Source organism: Cervus canadensis, chromosome 8 (assembly GCF_019320065.1).
Source record: "Cervus canadensis isolate Bull #8, Minnesota chromosome 8, ASM1932006v1, whole genome shotgun sequence".
In the NCBI taxonomy this organism is placed as follows: Eukaryota; Metazoa; Chordata; class Mammalia; order Artiodactyla; family Cervidae; genus Cervus; species Cervus canadensis.
The window spans coordinates 12,169,320-12,192,480 of NC_057393.1; the positions used below are offsets into that span (position 1 = coordinate 12,169,320).

General features: G+C 49.8%; 1 protein-coding gene across 3 annotated transcripts in view; it reads left to right on the forward strand.

Annotated features, from left to right (window-relative positions):
• RGS10 (regulator of G protein signaling 10) overlaps positions 1-14,304 on the forward strand; it is a 41,164-nt gene extending 26,860 nt beyond the window's left edge. For all 3 annotated transcript variants that reach the window (XM_043476374.1, XM_043476373.1, XM_043476376.1), the window contains one exon: positions 13,842-14,304. In XM_043476374.1, the coding sequence (XP_043332309.1) occupies positions 13,842-13,988 (147 nt within the window). In that variant the 3' untranslated portion in view covers positions 13,989-14,304. The remainder of the gene's footprint in view (positions 1-13,841) is intronic.
• The last annotated feature ends 8,857 nt before the right edge of the window (positions 14,305-23,161 follow it).

Below are 23,161 nucleotides of genomic sequence, written 5' to 3' on the forward strand. Positions count from 1 at the left end.
TTCACCACCTGCTTCAGTTGGCCTGTGGTCCACTTTGTCAATGTAGTCCACTTAATGCAGGAGAAGTTAGGTTTAAAAAATGGACCTCTAAGGGATAAACTCTAGTTTTCTGGCCAATTGTCATATAAGGAATGCCAGCAATAAAATAGGCAACAGGCTGAAACTGTACTTGCAGAGGTTTTTTTCGGATATGTGTTTGCAGATGTGACTATTCATAGCAGGTTCTGTTCTTGTGAAACCTTATATACACACCCGTGGACCATGGAACACTGACAAATTGCTAACTTCTGCTGGCCCTGTTCTTACTGGGGAAGCAAAGGCCTTCTTTGGCACACAGGTGGAGACTAGCTCTTAGCTTAATTTAGCAATCCTCCAACATGAGCAAGTGCAGAGCCACCTGGAGGGCTCTATAAAAGAGAAACTGGGCTCCACCCCCAGAGTTAACGAGCAGACTTGATGGTTTCCAGGTGGGTTGAGACCTTGCTCTCCTTGCAAACCCCCAGGTGATGTTGATGCTGTAGGTTCTGAGACTACACTTTGGAAACCACTGGTCCACAGCATCAGTTGGCCTTTTTTTTTTTTTTTTTTTTTTGATCAGCTGGAGTGTGCACAGAGCTCAGAGCATGTCCCAGCATCCAGAAGGCTTCATCTGCTCAACATCAGATAGAAAACAAATAGACAGGTAGAAATTATAAATATGAGAATTAACTTGAGAATGTTTTCCAGTTGATACAGTAGCAAATGCAAATTCCACATGAGTTCAACCTCAAATTTGGGTGTCGAAGGGACTCTGTAGTTAGCATGGGAAACTTTTTGAGGGCCTCCTGGAGGTGGTGATGTTGAGCAGATGGGAGGGATGCCGTGGACATGGGCTTGTGGAGGGAAGGGAAGGCAGGGTTAAAGGCAGTGCTTGTGGCTGTAGCCACACAGAGGTCTCCGCTTCACCCAGACCTCAGAATCATTTACAAGCTTCCTAGGGTACTGTGAAGGGAAGCCAGGGTGAGACCCTGCACTGACACCCCTGTGTTCTAGGTTCTCCATAAGAACAATATCCACGCTTCAGGGGTGCCCTTCTGTGCCCCCTTGGCACGTATTTAATCTCCAGTGAGGAGTTGTACTCCCATTTTGATGATGGGGAAAGCAAGGTTCAGGAGGACTACATGGTTTGTTACACAGAGTGCCACAGGTCTAGGACATGCTGGAGGCCGATGCACCTGCCTTCCAAGACGGCACTCTGGGGGCTTCCCTGGCAGCGCAATGGTTAAGACTCAGCGCTTGCACCGCACGGGGCTCACGTCCGATCCCTGGTCGGGAAGGTCCCACATGGCGTGAGGTGTGGCCAAAGCGAAAAAAATAAGACTGTACTCTGGACTCTCACGGCCCCTCACAGCTCCTCAAAGCCCCAGGAGTTGGAGCAGAGAGATTACATGTGAATACAGCCCTTTTCCAGGGCTGCGAGGAATGAGGAGGGCTGCTGTCACCTCCGTCTCCCAAAGACGCTGCTCTCCTGTGAGAGTTAGGCCTGCGACACGTCTCAAAAAGGAGCTGGACTGTTGTGACCAGGGCACCCCCACTGGATTCAGATCTCGGGAGGTTTAGCTGGTGCAGGAGGGAGGAAATACAAGGGACCAAGGATGATGTTTTTAAGTGACAAAAATATTTTAATTTAATCTTGTTTTTTGGCCTCACCATGCAGCATGTGGGATCTTAGTTCCCTGCCCATGGATTGAACCCATGCCCACCTCCAGTGGAAACCTGGAGTCTTAGTCCCTGGACCAGTAGACAAGTCCCAAAAACATTTAAAAAATAATTTTTGTTACAAAAATCTTTCATCTGCCTAACTAGAAAAATTATATGTACTCAACCAAAGAAACTTGGGAAACCAAAACATAAAAATCAAAAAAATTTGTAATTTTATACTTGGAGCAAATCACTAAGTAACAGCTGATGTCTAGACTTTCCATCATTTTTTTCTATAAGTATGTATGTGTACACACATCTAACAAACGTGGCACAATGCAGTTCAAACTATTTCCTGTAAAGAAAGTACTTTTATATCCTGTTGTTGAAAGTCATTTACTTGAGGGGGAAATAGAGGTGCTAACTGTCTTCCTTGGGCATAACTGGATGGAAACAAGATACTTGGAGGGGCTTCCCCAGTGGCTCAACGGTAAGGAATCCAGAGCTGCAGGAGACGCAGGTTCAATCCCTGGGTTGAGAAGACCCCCTGGAGGAGAATATGGCCACCCGCTCCAGTATTGTTGCCTGGGAAATCCCATGGAGAGAGGAGCTTGGTGGGCTACAGCCCAAAGGGTCACAAAGAGTGGGACATGGCTGAGCAACTGAGCATAGCACAGGGTACTTGGAATCTGAGTTGATTCCATAGTGAGTCCCTGTGAAGGCCTCTGGGTTCTGTTTCGCTTCAGAAAACTGTCTCTCAGGGGCCTTGCTGGTAACCATCGAAGTGCATGATCAGCACGGTTTGTGGTTCTTTGCCCCCCAAAGGCCCCCACGAGAGCCCTGTTTTCCTAAGGAGAGTGAAGCAGAGGCGAGCATGTTTGGAACCACAAGACTTTAGATAACTTAAAAACCCTTCTCCGTGGCTCTGACTTCATTCAGCCAGGCTCCTCTGTCCATGGAATTCTCCAGGCAAGAGAGTACTGGAGTGGGTTGCCATTTCCTTCTACAGGGGATCTTCCTGACCCAGGGATCGAACCCAGGTCTCCTGCATTGCAGGCAGAGTCTTTACCAACTGAGCTACTAGGGAAGCCTTGACTTCATTCAGCACCACTTGGCTTTATGGCTGAGCTGTCTGAGCGGGCTGCTTTCAGCACCAGCTCACCAGGAAAGCTTTAGGGAGCCTTAACCCCTACCTGTGCTGGACAATGCTCCAAGCCCTGGAGGCTGCTATTAGGGCAGCGTGGACTTGGGGGCACAGCTGAAACCTAGAAGGACGGGAAAAATCTTCCCTGAGCATCAGATGAGATGACCTGATGTCCATGAATCTCATTTAAATGAGAGCTTCTTGGGTCTTTGCTCAGGTCCTACTGATTCTTGGTTTACACACAGTTCTAACACATTTTGGTTTTTCAGTTCACAGCCTATTTGAAGTGCTGGTAGAGGCTGTGGAGTGAGGAGCTGCAAGAAGCAATGGCTAACAGCCAAGGAGGAGGCAGAAACATGATACTAAAAACAGAAAACCATAGCACAGTGATTGGGAACCACCAAGTGTGGGGGACCACAGTCCCACACACCACACTGGGGGCATCCCAGTACTGTAGGATAGTGGTGCAGTTAGTGATCCTAATGACCCTAAAATGTCAGGCAAAACTTACATTGTGGTCAGCATAGTCACTGTAGAGTGTGTTAGATGTTTTAATAAGAATTGCATACTTATTAAAATGATATCTTAAGAGAAGTTTGGAGGCTTAAAACTTTGTTCTCTAGAAAATTCGTCATTGGAGAGATTGTCCTCTGATTTAATTTTGCTCTGCTGATGGGGCCCAGTTGTGTTGCCGAGCACGTGCTGGTAAGGCCAGGAGAGGCAAGGGTAGTACTAGGAGCATCCTTGGAACTTCAGCCTATGGTCACAGGCTGTTGTTGGACAAAGTTAAGTTTCAGGAAACTGGAAGCGGGAGGAGGTGATCTTACACAGAGTTGATTTCTTCAATGAATCGCAACTCACTGCAGCCACTTTTTAATCTTCAAAATTCCCCTGGGGGACTTCCCTGGTGGTGCAGTGGTTAAGACTTCACCTTCCAAAGCAAGGGGTGCAGGTTTGATCCCTGGTCAGGGAGCTAGGATCTCACATGCCTAGGGACCAAAAAACCAAACTATTAAAACAACAACAACAAAAAAAAAACCCAGAAGCAATATTGTAACAAGTGCAATAAAGACTTTAAAAATGGTTCATGTTAAAAAAAAAAATTTCCCCTGGGAGGTCTGTTTTGGTTCTAGTTGGTTTGCTGGTGTGTGAAGTTGTTTTTTCTTTCATTCCTTTATGCTATTAATATTGGTGGAGGGGGCCTACTATGTACCAGGGACTGTGCTTGGAACTGTGAGTGCAGTGAGGAAATCGGCATCTGACTAACCATGAGGATAGGAAATACAACAGGCAATGGGCTAGGAGTGACCGAAAGGGGTCGAGTGATCAGGGAGTACTGCTTGAAGATCCGAGTGGCAGAAGGGGGAGCCAGGTGAGAAGACGGGGGCAGGACCTTCCAGCAAGAGCCAGTGGCACATGCAAAGGCCCTGGGGCAGGAATCCAGTGGGTGTGTTGGGAGAGGTCAGTGTGGCTGGAGGGGAAGGAGAGAGATAGAAGAAGCCAAGTTGGGAGGGGCTGGCTGGGTTTAGGCCCTGAGGGAACCAGTTTAATTTCAAACTGGTGACTATTTATGTGCCAGCTGGGCTTATAAGGTTTGGTTCTCTTGAAAGCCAGGCCCCTTGGCTCTGACCCCTGATGCCAGCTGCTTCCTTCCTTCATTGGGATGGGGGGCAGGTGGGTGGCAAGGGAATGCAGATGCCTCAGTGCAGAGCCATCTCTGCTGCTAGAAAGTCAGTTGTACACCCACAGTCTCCTGACCATGGTTCATCTCTGTACCAAATGGCCTGACTCCCTGCCCCCTCGCTCCCCACTCCCTGCCCATCACTTCCTGGACGCTGAGTTCACACTCATGTCATCATCACTGTATGTTAGGTTAGGCAGGAGGGGAAGTGGGGGCTTATGATCCAGGATGGCCTCCATCCTCCCCCCGCCAACTGGGTCCTGCTTCCTGGCGTGACTTCTGTGGCCTCATCAGTAACACGGAGCTCTCGGCAAACATGGCTGCCTCTCCAGGCTCCTCCGCAAGGCAGTCCACAAGCCTTCAAGGACCAGGTGTTAAAAAGTCGCTCCCTGATGGCCACAACCTTGTACCCTTAGACCCAACGTGTCTCTCTTTTCTTTGACATGAGCATTTAGCAGCTGTGAAACTTTGGGCAAGATGCCACCCTTCTCTGAGCTTCAGTTTCCTCGTTTGTGAAATGCGGGTTATGATAAGGCAGTTCTGAGGATGAAATGCACTCGTGTCTGTGACGTGCTGACCTAGTGCAGAGGCTGGTGTGCAGTCCATAAGTGTTAACTCTATAAGTGTTAGCTGTGCGTATGTCCTTTAAATTGCTTTCATGCAGTTCTCAACCGGGGGCGGTTTGGCCCCTCTGGGGAATGGGCAGTGTCTGGAGACAGTTTTGGTCGTCGCAAGCGGAGTGGGTGTGCTCCTAACGGTGCCAGGATGCACCCCCCACCCCCGATGCAGATGTATCCGGTCCAAAATGTCAATGGTGCTGAGGTGGAGAAAAGTATTGAAAGTATTAGTCGCTCCGTCATGACCGACTCTGTGCAACCACATGGACTGTAGCCTGCCAGGCTCCTCTGTCCATGGTATTCTCCAGACAAGAATACTGGAGTGGGTACTCATTTCCTTCTCCAGAGGATCTTCCCAACCAAGGGATCGAACCTGCATCTCCTGCATTGCAGGGGGATTCTTTGCCATCTGAGCCACCAGGGAAGCAGAAATCCTGGCTTAATGCGGCTTTCAGAAATGTAGCAGAATTCATGTGGCTTACCCTCACTGAGCCTCAGGGCCCCACCTTTTTTTAAAAAAGCAGCAAATAATGTATATGGCTCTCTACACTTTAGTGAGTCCTGGGAAAACATTCAGGCTGCACTTCTTCAGTTTACACAGTGCCTCTGTGTGTGCGTCTCATTTGACTCTCAAGCGGTCTTGGGGAAGGTGGGACCTGGCACCTCAGTTTACGGGAGAAAGTTCCCTAGAGGGGGAGGTGACCTGGCTAGCCCGAGCTCCCAGAGCTGGAAGAGGGGAAAAGGGGCAAGCACCGAGCGCTTCTGGTTCAGCTGAACTCTGCCTGCCACACAGCTGTCCTGTGAGGCCCAAGCTCCATGGGAAGCCATGGTGTTTGTTCCCACTGTTCTCTTTCTGGTTTCTGCCGCCTTCTTCCCTTCCTGGGGGCTGGTACGGCGGCATGGTCTTTGGCATTCAAAGACCAATCAATGCGCTTACCTTCTTCTCTTTTCTCCCCCTTGGCCTTCCTTGCTCAGTTGTCCTCTCCTGTACCTCCAGCCCTGGCTAATTCTAGAACATTCCCAGCAGTCACTGAGGCACTGAGAATCACCTACAACCTAAAGAGACCAAATTGGTCACAGCAGCCTAACGTGCTTTTCTTTGTACGAGAAGTGATGGCTCCTGCCTGTGCTGGCCCTGACAGCCAGGCGTCCTGCTCACCCACTCGGCCGGAGCTCCAGCGGGGCAGGCCAGCAGAGGAACCCGCGAAGCCACCGCCAGCCACGAGCACATCCTGTTACTGGCCCGCCCAGGATTCTGGACAAGTCAATTTTGTTTTTGGCTGCACCCCACACAGCATCCGGAATCTGAGTTCCCCAACCAGGGATCAAACCCATGCCCCCTGTAGTGGAAGCTTGGAGTCTTAACCACTGGAACACCAGGGAAGTCCCCTGGACAAGTTAATTTTTTAAGTTATTTTTCATTGCAAAAAAAAAATGCAGGAGCTGACTCATTGGAAAAGACCCTGATGCTGGGAAAGGTTAGGGTTAGGGTTAGAAGAGGGCGACAGAGGATGAGATGGTCGAGTGGTATCATTGACTCGATGGATATGAGTTTGGGCAAATTCAGAGAGATAGTAAAGGACAGGGAAGCCTGGCGTGCTGCAGTCCATGAGGTTGCAAAGAGCTGGACACGACTGAGCGACTGAACAACAATTGTAAAATTACTACATGCATTGTTAAGATTAAGAGGAGAAAATGACACCATCCAGAAGATGACGTGAAAGGCTAAAATCCCCCAGTTGCTGCCTCTTCACTCTCACTTTCTGCCTCATGCTGTGTATCCCTCCAAACCCTGAACGTTTGAAAATGGAGTGCTTTGAAATCTGCTCAGTGACTTGAGGTTGTGGCAGATGAAAGATTTAGAACAGGATTCTGCTCCACAAGTTTCTGGGTACCTGTTTACACGCTGGTCTTGCTCTGAAGCTTCTGGGTTGAATTCCACAGTGTAGAATGATGGGTTCCCTGGAACAGCAAGGAGATTGGAGAAGAGGGAAGGTCCTTGCTCATGGGACCATGAAAGAGAGGGCTGCAGGTTCGAGGGGGCAGGGGTGCTCTTTCTCCTTCAACAAATCGTAGGAACCCCAATGCCTACACTTACTGCAGATTTTGAGGCTTTACAGGAGGCCCTCATCCAGGCTTCAGGGTTGAGGCATGCTAAGTCTCGTCTGGGGAGGACAGAGCGGAGGCAGGTTTTTTCCACTGAAAAGGAAGTCCTCAACCTCTGATGTTTAAAAAAAAAAAGAAAAATTGAAAGACTTCAGTGAGATGTCGACGCTCCCAGCCACATCCTTGACAGAGAAAGGAACCAAGCAGCAGACCTGTTCTTTTTTTCAGCAGTGTCGTTTCTGTGAACTTTCCCAGACCCCAAGAAGTAAGATTCGCTTCCTTCGTCGACCTCGGTAAGAAGGGCTGGAGCAGCTGGTGAGGACCCAGAGGAGGCGGAGGGGCTGCCTCGCCTCCCGGGGTCCACTCCCTCTCCCAGTCCCTCATCTCTGCAAGGCTGCGATGGTGGCTGAAGCAGGGATTCCTGGGTGCCTCAGTCTTGGCGCCAGCTGACCTTTGCTCCCGAAGATCGAGCCCAGTCCAGAAAATGGCATGTTCCAACGGGCACAGCCAGAAAGAGCAGTTTGTGGGTTTCCACTCAAATGCAAGGAGCGTTGGATCCTGGCGTTTGCCACAGCCCTTTGGCTTCTGAGGGTGGGGCAGGAAGGACAGCATTTGAAATACTTTTTTTTTTACAACTTAAAAATAGTGTTTAAGGGAAGAAGGCGGGGGAAAGGTACCAGTATAGCCCTGAACTCTCTCCGTGATGGCAAAAGGCAAGGATAAAATACCTCCACCCCACACAGAAGGTGTGTCATTCAGCTTTGGATTTGAGGATTAGGGACTTCAGGAACAAGTGGATGGCCACCTCCTCCATCCCCCAGCCCCTAACAGTGTGATAGCACCAGACCCATGGGCTTGCGAGGGGATTCCACTTTCAGGGGCCACTGCCTCCATCCGTGTTCGGCCTCTCTCTGGAGTTCTGACCTCACCCTGGCACGTGGTCCACCTCTAGGGGGGCCCGTTCCAGAAGCAGGAGCAACACCCAGGTGATGGAACCTTCTCTGTGGCCTTCCCTGGAGCTCTGGGACCAGGGCCGACCCAGCTTCGTCATCTCTCCCGCTCTCCGCCAGCTGCCCTCGGGCCTTCTCTCCCATACCCCCATCACAGAGGAGAAGGTGGTCTTTGACCCAGGGGTGGGGGTGTCCCCATCAGTGCCCCTGCGCCAGGAGCCTCTACAGCACCCAGCTGATCCTTGCATGGGGACTGGCTCTCTTCATGCTTTGCATCTGCTTGCGTGGTGTGAAAGTGTGTCTGCAGTCTGCATGTGCAATTACATTCTAGAACTGCAGTTTGTGGACACTTGTATACCTTTTCAGTCATTTTCACATCAAAACTAAATCAAGTGCTTGAAGCAAATATGAAATCCCATTAATAAAATTTTCTGTTGCAGGAAAGGTTTCATGTTTTTTCCTCTTGGTATCCAGTTGAAATTACATTCGTGGAAGGCTTTGCAGTGTATATGTTTAGTTTAGGTCTTTAATGTCCTTGTGTTTTTTGTTGTTTTTTTTGGGGGGACCATGTCACATGGCATGCGGGATCTCAGCTCCCCACCAGATCAGGGATGGAACTCATGCCCCTTGCAGTGGAAATGCAGAGTGCAAACCACTGGACTGCCGTCTTGTCTTCTAAGATGGGTTAGAAGATTTATTAGCCTTGCAATGTACTTGATTGAGACAGGGATGAAGCCTCCACGGAGGGGCCCTCAAAACTGGTTAAGCATCTCATTCTCTACACGACTGAGTATGTGTCTGTGAGGGAATCCTTTCCAGAGCAGCAGACAAAACAGTCTCAAATCAGAGCCCCTCGTGGGTATTTTCCATCACAGAAAGGCAAATCCTAATTAGTTGCGCTGTCTGGGGCCTGGGGAGGGTGGGGTGCCTTGCTGTGTATCAACCTTGAGTTGGGGGACCTCGTGGCAGGAAGCCTCCCTTCTTGGTTTTCACTGTGAGTCCCACCTCTGGCAGACTAAGGGTTGGATCCCAAGGCCAAGACACTAAGTGATTTACAGTCCTGGCATGTAGCTCCCAGATGTGGGGCTGCTGAAATCTGAAACCTGCACGGACACAGCTGTGTTGGCAAAAAAAAAAGGTAGAAATGCAACTTTGCTGCCAACTTGGGTTTTCTGCTCCATCGGCTGCCTGTCTCCCCGAAGGGCTGTCTGTGTGCGTTAGAGCTCTGCTCCCTTGGTCTATGGTCCGCTGCCCACAGTCCCAGCCCACCTGGGTCTCCACCTTCTTCCTTCGCTTCCCTGCAGACAACTTGAGGTGCGTGGTCGGGCTGATGACCGCAGTCCAGCCCTGGTGAGTCTAGTTCTCCCATCAGAGAGTCCTGGTCTTGTGGAGCCTTCTGGAACCCCTAAGGGCTGTCTCATTTTCTGCGCTCAAGCAGGAGTGAGGTGACGTCAATAATTTACCTGTGTTCATTTCCAAGAGCTGTCGTAACAGATGATTGCAAACTAAGTGGCTTAAGAAAACAAGTGGTGTTTTTTTTTTCTCTCATAGCTCAGGAGGCCAGAAGTCTGAAACCTGAGTATCAGGCAGGGCCGTGTTGTCTCTGAAAGTTGGAGGGGAGATCCTATCCTTCTCTCTTCCAGCTCCTGACAATCTTTGGTGTCCCTGGCTTATAGTTGCATCCCTCCAGCCTCTGTCTTTACTTGAGCTTCTTCTGATTGTATGTCTCTCTGTGTGCTCTCTCTCTTTTTCTTTTAAGGACATCACTCCTTGGATTTAGTGAAATGAAAAGTTGCTCAGTTGTGTCTGACTCTTTGCGACCCCATGGACTATAGCCCGCCAGGCTCCTCTGTCCATGGGATTCTCCAGGCCAAGGATACTGGAGTGGGTTGCCCTGCCCTCCTCCCATGGATCTTCCTGATCCAGGGACTGAACCCGGGTCTCTTGCACTGGAGGCAAATGCTTTACTGTCTGAGCCACAAAGAAAGCCCCCTTGGATTTAGGGCCCACTCTAAGCCAGGATGACGTCATCCTGAAAGCCTCAGCTAACCCTATTCCTAAATAAAGTCACATACTGAGGTTCCGGGTGGAAGTCAATTTGGGGGACACACTGTTCAACCTCCTACACTGACCTTTGGGGATGTTTATTTCCCACTTAAATACACAAGCTAACACATTAGAGAATGTATTTGGGGTCATTGTTTTCAGTTTTAGTGAACTTTGAACATTCGGTGTTTAGTCACTTGACACTCATGTTCATTTTTCCACGTTAAACTCTTTTCACAATCTCCGTTTTTAGTGACCATCTCTCACTCTGCCATAGGAGTGGTGGGATGGCCTGGAGGTAGGCGTGTGGGCTCGAGAGCTGGACGGCCAGTGTTTGCATCCTGCCGATCTCTTTCGCTCACTGTCACAGGCTGAATTGTGTCTCCCCTCAAATTCAGATGTCAGACTCCCAAGCCCCAGGACCTCAGAGTGTGACTAGTTGGAGATGGGGGTCTTCAAAGAGGTGATTAAATGAGGTCCTTGGGGTGGGTCCTAATTCAATCTGACCAGTGTCCTTATAAGGAGAGGTGATTAGGACATAGAAACACACAGAGGAGAGACCAGATGAAGACCCTGGGGAAGACGGCCACCTACAAGCCAAGGACAGAATCCTCGAGAGAAACCAGCCCTGCTGTCACCTTGATCTTGGACTTCCAGCCTTCAGAGTCCCGAGAAAGGAAATTCCTGCTTTTCATGTCACCCAGTCGTTGGTACTTGACATGGCAGCCGAGCTGACAATATACCAGCCACGGGCGCAAAGCAACAAACCTTGGCCCAGTTCTTTCCCTTGTGTACTCGGGGTCCTCAGGGGTTCAGTGAAGATTAGAGAGGATGCTCCATGCGTTGCCTGGCATGTGGTTTGAAGGCATTCTTACTGGGATTGGTACACCTTGAATTGTTTCACCAGCCCTTCTGTCGTTGCTCAGTGGATGGGCCCCATTCATTCACTGGGTGAACCTCCGACATGACCATTTGCCCTGTGATGAAGGCTGAAGGTAACTGGTCTTTGGCCACTTTCTTGCAAGAAATTTTTAGGACATTCTCAAAGTCATCATTGCTGAGGACCCACGAGGGGCCCTGGGTTGGAGCTGCCTATTGCCATGAGCCCCAAGGCCAGTGCCCAGGAGACCTTTTGCTGGTGGCAGTGAAGACCCCGTCAGAGGTGCCAGGCAGCTCCTAGCCCCAGAAAATGAGGCTCTTGGTAACCACATCCCTTTCCTTCTTCAGATCTGTCCCGGTCTGATGCCTCCAGCTGCTACCCGGTGACTCGGTGGCACCAGGAGACTGGCGAGGACTCCTGAAGAGGGAAACCCCAGCTTGAGGGCCTCCATGGGTATCTCACACCCGCCCACGGCAGGGAGTGGTCCGTGCACTCTTGTTAAATAGTTTATAGCCCCTTCCTCCCGAGCTTGCTGGCTCCAGGTGTGCCGAAGGGGGAACTGAGCATCTCCGGGAGGCTGAGCCCTCCTGCTGGAACCACCTCCCCGCCCCACTCCCCCACCACCTCGGGCCGGGCGCCTCCAGCCCCGGCCTTTCTTCTTCTTTTCTCGAAGAGCCGCAGCAGGCAAACAGGATGCACCACTCCCACACGCGGAGACTCAGACGAGACACTTGGGTCGAACCGCATCCTGCTGGTGGTGCTGGGTCCCATCTGCTGCGGGCCTGGTTGGGAGGAGGGGGTGGGGGCTTGGTTCCCCAGGTCGGGGGCACTCAAGAGCCTGGTTTCATTAGTCACACTTCAAGCATCATTTCAAACGGTGAACTGGATGAGCGTCTCAAAGTCCCCTTTGGAGGTTCTTGTGCCTGGAAGGGCTGAATGATGCAGGTCGTGATGAGGGATGGTAACACACCTGCGCGACATGATACTGGCATTTCTCCTCTCCTGTCTCACCCCCGCCTGTGACTTTTGTATTTTCTGGGAGGTTTTTGGCTTTAATGAATACTTTCTCCAAACCTTATCGAAGCAGTCTAAGATGACAAGATTGCTACAAAATAGATGCCCACTCTGGAGAGGCGCAAGGCGGGGGCCTTTGGAGCATGCTGTCTCTGAGCAGGTTGACCGAACTGGAAGGGCACTCCCAGAAGGGCAAGCAGCAGCTCAAGAGTTTTAGGAAAACCCGAAGTCCAAACTCGGCTGAGAGCAAAACGATGTAGGCAGTTCTCCCATGTTTGGAGCTGTCTTGGGAAAACGAAGGTGTCAAGGCCAAGTTCCAGCTCTCCCAGCCCCCGGCCAGATGTTCCGAGTCCGTGGACACCATCAGGCGTTTCATTTGCGGCATAGTTTATGTGCCTGTGGTGAGAGGGTGGGTTTAAAAGATGTTTTACCGCCCACTTGGTGACCCTGCCTGGCAACGAGCGTCTTTCTAGACGCCCCTGGAGCTTTCTGTTTGTCGAGGCCATGGTGGTGCAGTCAGTGAAGGTGCCAGGTTGCGTGGTGTGAATTCTCAGTCTGCACAATGTCCTGAAAGTCCAGTGGGAAGGTCTGAGACAGAGAGAAACTTCTCAAAATAAGAGACTGTCCCTCGATAGCCTGAAGGTGCTTCCCTTTTGTTTCCCCCTGTTCCCACCCCTTGGCAGGGCAAGGGAGGACTGTAGCAAAGCATGAGGAGGCATTGGGGGAGGAGGATGTTGGGAACAGGGACTCTGGCTGAGAAGGGGGGAAACTCTTTGCGAACTTGGGGTGCAGCAGGTGGCACTCCTCTAATCCATCAGGGGTCCTCCCCTCGCACCTGGCAAGTATGTATTAGAATGACTTCTTTCCCAGAGATGCTCTCCTGGGCCTGTGTGAGCGAGCAGGTGTCTGCATCCTGCAGCTGACTGCTATTTTCTTTAATTAGAGCCTGTTCCCAAAGCCCCTCCTCCCTGAGCTTGTCATTCCACTTCTCTGCCCTGCACTGAATAAGCCCCATTTTGTTTCTTGGCGTAATAATAGGTTTGTGTAAGACCTTGGTTGCCAGACTTCTGGGGGCCTAAATATTAGCATCGTCTATGATAGTGGCCTTTACTTCATCGTCTCTACAGATATGGCTTCTCTTCTACCTCAAGTTCCCGGAGACCCACATCCCTGTATTATCTAACCTGAATACAGTGGTGATTCTATTTTTTTTTTTAAAGTGGTGATTCTTAAAGTACCTCTTGATCCAAGGGTATGCATCAATGCTGTGTGAATCTAGACTTCTGTGAAAAATATAGATTTGCTCGTGTGACTCTTTAAGCTCTTATATTCCATTGAGATAATTTCATAATGACCCCAAACATCCAGGAAACCTGCCTGGTCTACCGCAAGACTTACTTCAGCTTTCCTTGGGTGTTTGGCATGCATGTGCATTCCTTGGCACATGATCATGCCCCTGCTCAGTCGCTCATTCGTGTCCAACTCTTTGTCGCCCCATGGACTGTCGCCCCTGCAGGCTCCTCTGTCCATAGAATTTTCCAGGCAAGAATACTGGAGTGGATTGCCATTTCCTCCTCCACGGGATCTTCCCGACCCAGGGATCAAACCCGTGTTTCCTGCATTGGCAGGAGGGTTCTTTGCCACTGTACCACCTGCAAAGCCCCAGCACATGATAGGTATTTAATAAATATTCAATGATTTATAATTTTCCTTTTCCCCTTAGATCTTCAACCTCATGAAGTATGACAGTTACAGCCGCTTCTTAAAGTCTGACTTGTTCTTAAAACACAAGCGGACCGAGGAAGAGGATGAAGAATCACCAGATGCCCAGACTGCAGCTAAAAGAGCTTCGAGAATTTATAACACATGAGCCCTCCAGGCACTAGCAGGACTGGCAGCTTTCAGAACCGAAGGAACTCACTCTCAGGACCATGCAGGGTGCATAATGGCTTTGTTATCTGCAAGGACTGAAATGTACAAAAACCCTTCCATAGGATCTGTGTATTTTATTATCTGCTTGACCAGTAAGTTTTGCATGATGGCTAATCTTAGATAAAAAGACAAATAGCTTTGAAGTTTTAGTTCTGTCTCACACACAAAAGTGAAATAGTCCTTACACACTGGACATCTTGAGTATTTTACGGCTTGATTAAACTTCATGTGAGGCCTCCAGGTGAAACTTCACAGCCACATCTTCTCTTTGACGTCTTCACCCTCCCTCCGTGGGTGGGTCACTCGGGTCCACGGCTTCACTTGGTGAATCAGCTCAAGAATGAGTTGATCTGGCATGCTCAAGCCACTGGGGGCTTGTCTGTCAGATGCCTCTTGGGTTAAATATTTCTAGAGAATAAGTTCAGTGCTGGGAAAAGAAAATTCATCGCAGCCTCTAAAGATTCGGGGAGTTGCGTGTGAGTATCATCAGAGGGCTCTTATTTCTGAGGTTTGGGTTTGTCCTGGTTTTGCCCACAATCTGTGACATTTCATGCAACACAGATAAGCAGTTCATTCTGACAGAAACAAGATCTCAACCAGGAAGAAAGAAAATCGGGAGACTGTTCAGGGTCCCCATGGCGATGCAAGGTGGTGCTGAATGGGAAGGTGGCACCCGGCCCCTGCTGATGATGGAGGGTGGGGGAAGTTCGCTCTTCTCACAGCCCATTGGGTGAAACCCTTTCTTCTTAGTGCCTACCCCTTGCTAGACTTCTTAACTCTGGGCTTGAGACTTTAACCAGAGGATGGAATGGAAATGCTGTCTTTGGAAGCTCCCTCTTGGGCTAGAGTCTGTGAGTGAAGTCCAACGGTCCCAGGTGGTCCTAGCCAGCCCAAGTTCCCCCCACCCCTGCCCCCAGCAAAGCCCAAGGTCAGGCATGGTTACTTTCTGCTCACTGTTCCTGCCATCTGCTGCTGCCAGACCTTCTCCAGCATATTTGCCAAACCTTAAACTTCTGTTTATACAAACAAAGCAACTAGACTCTTACTTGAGAGCCTTCCAACTCAGACATTCCATTTGCAAAACTCCCTGCTGTTGACTATGACTCTATGATTTATCAATCAAACCAGGACACTTGAGAAAGGCAGTGAGTTGAATCATTGCGCTGGGATAACAGGACATCAGCCAGTTCTGTTCTGGGTGAAACCCATTCACATTGTCGCCTTGCTGACCCCCCTCTCCTGGCATGACCACTTGGGCAGTCCTCCAGATTCTCATTGTCCCTTCACTGTGGTTGAATGCCCCCATTTTTCCTTTCTGGGTCTTAGGGTGACATTGGTTGCTTCCAACCGAAGCACACAGCTGAACCTCATCAGAAACAGTAAACACTTGATCTCCCCCGCTCCCAACAGGTGATCTGCCTCCCCAGGTCATCCCAGACAGGTTTTCTCTCTGCCTGGAATGAGATGGTCGTCCTGAGAATGACACCCAAGGGCCCTGTCATCTGGGAAATTCAGTCCATCTTCAAGCAGAACAGATTGATGTGCTTTTAGGAGTAAGGAATGAAAAAAAAAAAAAGAAAGAAAGAAATAGGTTCTCTAGCTGAACTTACAGTTTACTAGCCAGAGAAGTGCAGAGATGCAGACCGCCCCGCCCCACCCCCCAACCCCAGTCCTGCACTGTCCCAGACTCAGGATAATTTCAAGGCCCCATGGAGCTGAGCGAGTGGCTTGTGTGATATTGCCTAGTTGTGTCCGTCTCTTTGTGACCCCATGGACTGTAGCCCACCAGGCTTCTCTATCCATGGAGTTTCCCTGGCAAGAATACTGGAGTGGGTTGCCATTTCCTCTTCCAAGGGATTTTCCCGACCCAGGGATCAAACCCGTGTCTCCTGCATTGCAGGTGAATTCTTTACCCACCAAGCCACCTGGGAAACCCTGGTCGTCCTATTTGAGAGCTTGTTCCGGGCGGGTCCCAGAGACTGCAGATGGCTGGGAACCCTCTTTCCGGCTTTCACATTTTTACCCCTGGGTTCAGAGACCCTTTGAGGTGGTGATCTCTTCAGAAACACATAAAGGAAACAGCTAGTTAGCCGGAAGCCTGTCTGCCAAGAGAAGAGCCTCTTGCTTAAGAGCTGCCTGAAAAACTCCCCAGTGGGAGGGGGAGCCGCTTACGTTTAACCACAGCTTACTCCCACCAGCATGTACTCACACCACCTCCCCCAGCTTGCTCCCGCCTGGCTGTCTACAGCCCTTCCAAGTGCAGAACCAGGCAGGTACAGAATGCAGCTTCCTAAAGCCGTTGCAACAGTGAGATGGAAGTGTAGGGCATCTGTGTCCCCAGATGATGCTTCCACACTCAGCTTTTCACTTTCCCCCTATCCATTTATTGATTAGTAACTTAATTGCACCTGGGGCCTCCGTGATGGCTCAATGGTAAAAAAAAAAAAAAAATCCGCCTACTGAGGCAGGAGACACAGGTTCAATCTCTAATCTAGGAAGATCCTACACGCTGTGGAGCAACTAAGCCCATGAGCCACAACTACTGAAGCCTATGCACCCTAGAGCCCGCGCTCCACAACAAGAGAAGCCACTGCAATGAGAAATCCGTGCATCACCACTTGTCGCAACTAGAGAAAACCCAGCGCAGCGATGAAGACCCAGCACAGCCAAAAATAAATAAGTAAATAAAATTATTTTAAAAGAATAAATAATAGTGTCTTCTATGGGCTAGGGACTATGTCTGGTTGTTGTTGTTGAGCTGCTAAGTCGTGTCTGACTCTTTGCGACCCCATGGACTGCAGCACACCAGGCTTCCCTGTCTTTCACTATCTCTCGGAGTCTGCTCAGACTCATGTTCAACTCTTGTCCATTGTGTTGGATGCTCAGATTCAATGGGGACCGGGTAGCTGCCATGATGATTCAAGCTTCAGTGGGATTCACAGGTGTGTTAAAATGTAGGTGTTATTATTCAGGTATGGTATTATTCAGGTATGGTTAGCCCAGGATATCAGGAGATGCTTATCATTGACAGGAGAGTCTGTTACAGTTTCTAAGTAAGAGGAGGGAGCAGGTCCCGCCATGCAGAGCTGATGGGAAATCACCAGGGTCGGTCAGGAGGTGGAGAGAGTGAGGGGGAAATGTTGGCAAAAACCTTTATTGTGGTTTCCTTGGAAAGGGTGGGACAAAAAGTAGGACTGGCCAGCTTGGATCATTTCCATGGGCTCTGGGGCTTAGGCGGTGTCCCTAACGGCCTGGTATCTGGGTTGAATGATTAGGGCAGGTGGCCCAGAGTGGAAGCACCCCATAAAGAAGGGTCTAGGGGTGCCAGCTCTGGGTTGCTCAGTTGTTTTCTATCTCTAGGAATTAGCTGGTGCTGTGAGGAACAGTGCCTCCAGGGCCAGTCAGGACCCAGAGGTCAAAGTTTAGTCACTCAGTCGTGTCCGACTCTTTGCAACCCCATGGACTGCAGTATGCCAGACCTCCCTGTCCATCACCAACTCCCAGAGTTTACTCAAACTCATGTCCATTGAGTAGGTGATGCCATCCAACCATCTCATCCTCTGTCGTCCCCTTCTCCTCCTGCCTTCAATCTTCCCAGCATCAGGGTCTTTTCAAATGAGTCAGTTCTTCACATCAGGTGGCCAGCCATTGGAGTTTCAGCTTTAGTATCAGTCCTCCCAATGAATATTCAGGACTGATTTCCTTTAGGATGTACTGGTTAGATCTCTTTGCTGTACAAGGAACTCTCAAAGAGGTCAAAGCATCAGAGTAAAACATACATTTAAATCAACAGGCTGCAGGGTCTCAAAACATAGATGCTAAAAAAACAAAACAAAACAAAAAAAACCATAGATGCTGTGTTTGACCGGGCCTATGTTTTAAAGCTGTCCAAGCAATTGCCTCGGGCAGAGCACCAGTGGGATCTCCGATTGGCCGAAGAGTCGTTCACATCCTATTGCCTTAAGGCTGGTCACATTCTATGTTATCTGCTAGCTCCAGAGTCTGTGCCCTGATTGCCATCTCCTGTGAGCAGATCAGTACAGCCTTGGTGATATTTTCCTCTGTGACTGCGGTCATTAACGATACCTCCAGATCCACCCTGCTGACTGGCCCAGAATCTGCCGTGGTCCACGCTCCGGCAGCATCTTGCCTTCTGATGCACAGAACTCCCCTCCAAAGCATGGCAGGGGTCACCTCACACTCAGAGAACACCTTTCCAAGTGTTTCCACCACTTCATCTGCAAAACCTTAAAAAGGAGAACAGCTATTTCTCCCACTGTAGAGACGAGGAAATGAAGACAAAGGACATGACTCACACAGGCTCATGAGTGCTAGGGTCTGTGTTGGAACCAAACACAGATCTGTCTCCTGATCCTAGCTCCCTTTTTGGGTCCATCCTCTGCCTGGACAGGACCCTAGGGGAGCCCAGGGCTGGGGTGAATACTGGCAGTTAGTAAAAATGGTCACTTACACAGCAGATACTTAAAGAGCAACTACTACCTTCTCCTGGGCTTCCCTGATAGCTCAGTTGGTAAACAATCTGCCTGCAATGCAGGAAACCCCCGTTTGATTCCTGGGTAAGGAAGATCTGCTAGAGAAGGGATAGGCTACCCACTCCAGTCTTCTTGGGTTTCCCTTGTGGCTCAGCTGGTTAAGAATCCACCTGCCATGCGGGAGACCTGGTTCGATCCCTGGGTTGGGAAGATCTCCTGAAGAAGGGAAAGGCTGCCCTCTCTGGTATTCTGGCCTGGAGAATTGCATGGACTATATAGTCCATGGGGTCACAAAGAGTCGGACATGACTGAGAGACTTTCACTTGCTGCCTTCTCCTAACTATAGGAATGGAGGAGGTTTCAAGGATAAGGCATCAACCCTGCCTCTAAGGGAGCAGCTTATCAGCAGATGAGAAGGGGTCACTACCAAACACTCTGCTACAAGAAAGTAAGCGACCAGCCCCTGGGAGAGAGACTGATGGGGCAAGACTGGCTGGTTGTGTTCATCTCTTAGGTTTACACGCTCAGTTGTTTTGTTTTTTCCCTCCCTAAATATCAGAGTGTTAATTAAGCTTCATGTCAACATTGGTGGTGAAGTGATTTCATTCGAGAAACATGAGAATGAGTACTCTGTTTTTATCGGGATAAGCTTTTTATTTTTTTAAAATTTTTAAAATATGGGCCATTTTAAAAAGGTCTTTATGGAACTAGCCACAACATTGCCCCTGCTCCATACTTTGGGCTTTCGGCTTCAAGGCATATGGGATTCCACACCAGGGATCAAACCCACACCCCCCACATTGGAAGGCAAAGTCCCAACCACTAGAGTGCCAGGGAAGTTCTGGGGATAAGAGTTTTTAAAATGAATATGTATTTTTTAAATTTTTTATTTATTTTTAATTGAAGGATAATTACAGTATTGTGTTGGTATCTGCCGTACATTTACATGAATCAGCCGTCGATATACATATGCCCCCTCCCTCTGGAGCCTCTCTCCCACCCCACCCCATCCTACCCTTCTAGGTTGTCACAGAGCCAGGGATAAGCTTTTTAAATTCCAGTCTCGGGTGAACTCCAGAGAATGAAGACTTAGTTAAGTAAGTTTTTCATTGTGTGTGTGTGCACACTCAGTTGCTCAGTCGTGTCCGACTCTTTGCGACCCCTTGGACTGTGATTTTATTAATATGTCCTTGCATGTGCTAGAGTTGGGAGTTGATGAATTGGTACCCAACTCCCAGGTCCTTGCTCTGAATCCGTAAGCACACTTTGTTTATACGCTCTGCAAATACTCGGCAAGCGCAGTCATGACTCACATTCTGTCATTATTTACTTTCCTTTTGGCTGTGGATGTTCTAGAACTTGCATCTATTTAAGTGCTAAATGTTCGTGCTGTACCGTTAGCTTCCAGGGTTTTAAAGCTGTGCTTCTTCTCCAGCTTAGCAGCATATACTGTGGCGGGGTTCATGCCCCGCAGCTGGGAGGGGAGAAACCTCACACCCAGAGGGAGGCAGGGGTGGACTGCTGAAATGGCCCCCTCATGGCTTTCCTGGCATTCCCACAGGAAGTGCAAGCTCTGCGAGTCCAAAGCTGCTCAAGCAGAAACCTGACGGTCCCTCTGCTTGGGGCTCTGAGAGGGGGTCTTGCAGGTCGTACCTTCTTTGGGTGCTTACAGGGTACTCCCAGGGCTGTATCCATTGCAGAAAGTGGGGACCTTTTCCGAACTCCCACAAAGCCACAAGGCTGGAGCACCTGGATGTGGGCTGATGGTCTCCCCTTTTCTGTACTTCTATGTCTGATCCATCAGCAACCCTCTAGCGCCTTCTCCCAAATCTAGCTTGAACGTGTCCACCCTTCCTGTCTCCGCTGCCCCAGGTCCTGACCAAGCTGCCTCCCTCATCTCTTGCCCGATGGAGTCTCCTCGCTGGTCAGTCCTTCTCACTCCACACCCCCTCCCCACCTTCTTCCAGCATCCACCTTTTAAAAGCACAACCCTGACCCCATTGCTCACCTGCATAAACCCCTTCTGGGCCTTTCTTTGTTCTCCAGTGTTCAGATCATGACCATGGCCTCCTGACTGCAAAGGCAGGAGAGCTGAGCCCAGCCCCACCTCCCCTGCCATGGTACCTCTCCGCCTCACTTGAGTAGAGCTCAGATGTGAGCAGGGCACGGATGCTGCTTTCTGCAACCTCTGCTCAGGCTGCCCCCTCCTGACCGTGGCTCCTTCCTGTCTCAGGCCAGATGTCAGCTCCTGGGGGAGGTCTTTCCGGAGGACCCCACCAAGCAGCCCCCTGTCCTTATGCCCCCTTTCCAGCACCCCCAGAACCCAGGCACAAGGCTATTTCTCTGTTACCCGTTTATGACCTCTCTCCCCAAGGACAGGGATGGGATGTGTTTCACTGAGTTTCCGGAGGCGAGCCTACTGCCTGGCCCCGAGCAACCACAGGGCAGGCCCTCCATCAATGTTCCTTGAGTGAGCAAAGGAATGTCAAGTGGACCAGGGTCTCAGATTTTGGTTGATCTCATTCACAGCCCGGCATCTCAGTGTCAGCCCTTGGTAATGGTCAACCCTTGGGATTGCAGAGTGGGGAGGCCCACCACTTCCTGAGCACGTCCCATGCACCTGGCATTGTGCGAGGCGCACGGCAGATGGCATCAAACTTGGGCAGTGGGCGTGGCTTCCACGGTATCACAGGGCATCGAACATGCACCAGGCCACTGTGGCTTACGGTTGGGGCTGCCAGGATTGGAAGCCAGGTCTTTCAGACTCCTCTCTCCACCCTACCATCTTTCTCCACACTAGGCTGGCCCAGATTGCAGCTCAGACAAGTCTTTGGTCGTTACAGCAAAAAAATCCAGCTGGTCTCAACCCACTCTTCCTTTTCTTTCACAGGACATGGAGAGGGCACCTCACCCCAGCCAGGGCGGTACAGTCAAATACTCCTTTAAAAAGTCTGCTCTGGCAGCAACCAAGACCCATCACAACCAAAAATAAGCAAATAATTAAAAAGGCAAAAATAAGTCTGGTTTGGTGTTTACAGTCAATTTGGGGTTTTATTCCACTTTAGTGATATATCATGACCATCTTTCCATGCCAGTAAACATAATTATACACCATAAAAAAAAAAAAAAAAAAGTCCAGCTTCAAGATTATCTAGGAAAGATAAATGTTCCCCTTGCACTAATTCCAGCACAGTTTATATGCTATTTTGCAACACGGGCAAACTGTTTTCTTCTTATTTAAGCATTTAAACTCTGTTTTTTAAACTGTTATGGCATACAGATCACCAAAGAGTAACAGATGTCTATTTGATAGAGATGTTCCCAGGAAAAGAATCTGTTGTTTCTTGGTCTCCAGAGGAAGGATGTCTTTGCAAGTATGTGACTTTTGGTCCACATGTCGCCCCTCTTACCCTCGTTAAGAAGAATCGAGGAGAAATACAGTGTCGCTGGCTGCCTTGTAAACATCTCTATTGAGACCCTGGTCTCCCAGGAGGGCTGTCCTTTCCCCTTCTGGAGGGAGGATTTATCTCGATTTTCTTAGGTGGTTACCTTAACCATGGCCCATCTGGAGATGTGAAAACATGGGTCCACTTTTACCAAATTGGCAGCTTTCCCCTGAATCTTAGCAGTGGAAGAATCTCAATTATCTTTTAAAATAATTTTACTTCTTTATTTTTGGCTGTGCTAGCTCTTGGCTGCTGCACCGGCTTTTCTCCAGTTGCAGCGAGCGGGGGCTGCGCTCTGGTTGCGGTGCGCGTGCTTCTTCTCATTGCGGTGGCCTTTCTTGTTGCAGAGCTCAGGCTCTGGTGTGTGTGTGCTTCGGTGGTTGTGGCACAAGGGCCCAGTAGTAGCCACGTGTGGGCTCTAGGGCAAGGCTTAGCAGCTGTGGTGCACAGGCTTTGTTGCTCCATGGCATGTGGGATCTTCCAGGATCAGGGATCGAACCTGTGTCTCCTGCTTTGGCAGGCAGATTCTTTACCACTGAGCCACCAGGAAGCCCATCAGTTATTTTTATTATTACTATTTTTTTTTTTTTTTTTACTATTGACTAGCATGAGAATTTCAACTGAGATCGTATCATGGAGTTCAACTGCCTTAATTCTAATCCAGCTTCATCATGGGTGATCTCTGTGATCTTGGGCAAGTCACGTATCTTTCCAAGCCTAAATTCCCTCACCTGTTAGGTGGGGATAACATTGACTCAGTGAGGTTCAGCGAGATAATACATGTAATGTGCATAGCACAGCTCCTGGTCAATAAATCTTAATGATCCCCAGTCGTGTGGTCTGTTCAAGGTCACACAGGGAAGGCGTGGCAGGTTCCCACGCTGTGCTTAGTCGCTCAGTCGTGTCGAACTCTTTGAGACCCCAAGCAGGACTGTAGCCCGCCAAGCTCCTCTGTCCATGGGGATTCTCCAGGCAAGAATGCTGGAGTGGGTTGCCATGCCCTCCTCCAGGGGATCTTCCCAACCCAAGAATCGAACCGGGGTCTCCTGGATTGCAGGCGGATTCTTTACCAGCTGAGCCACCAGCAAAGCCTGTGGCAGGTTCCTCAGTTCAGTTCAGTTCAGTCACTCAGTCGTGTCCGATTCTTTGCGACTCCATGAATCGCAGCACAC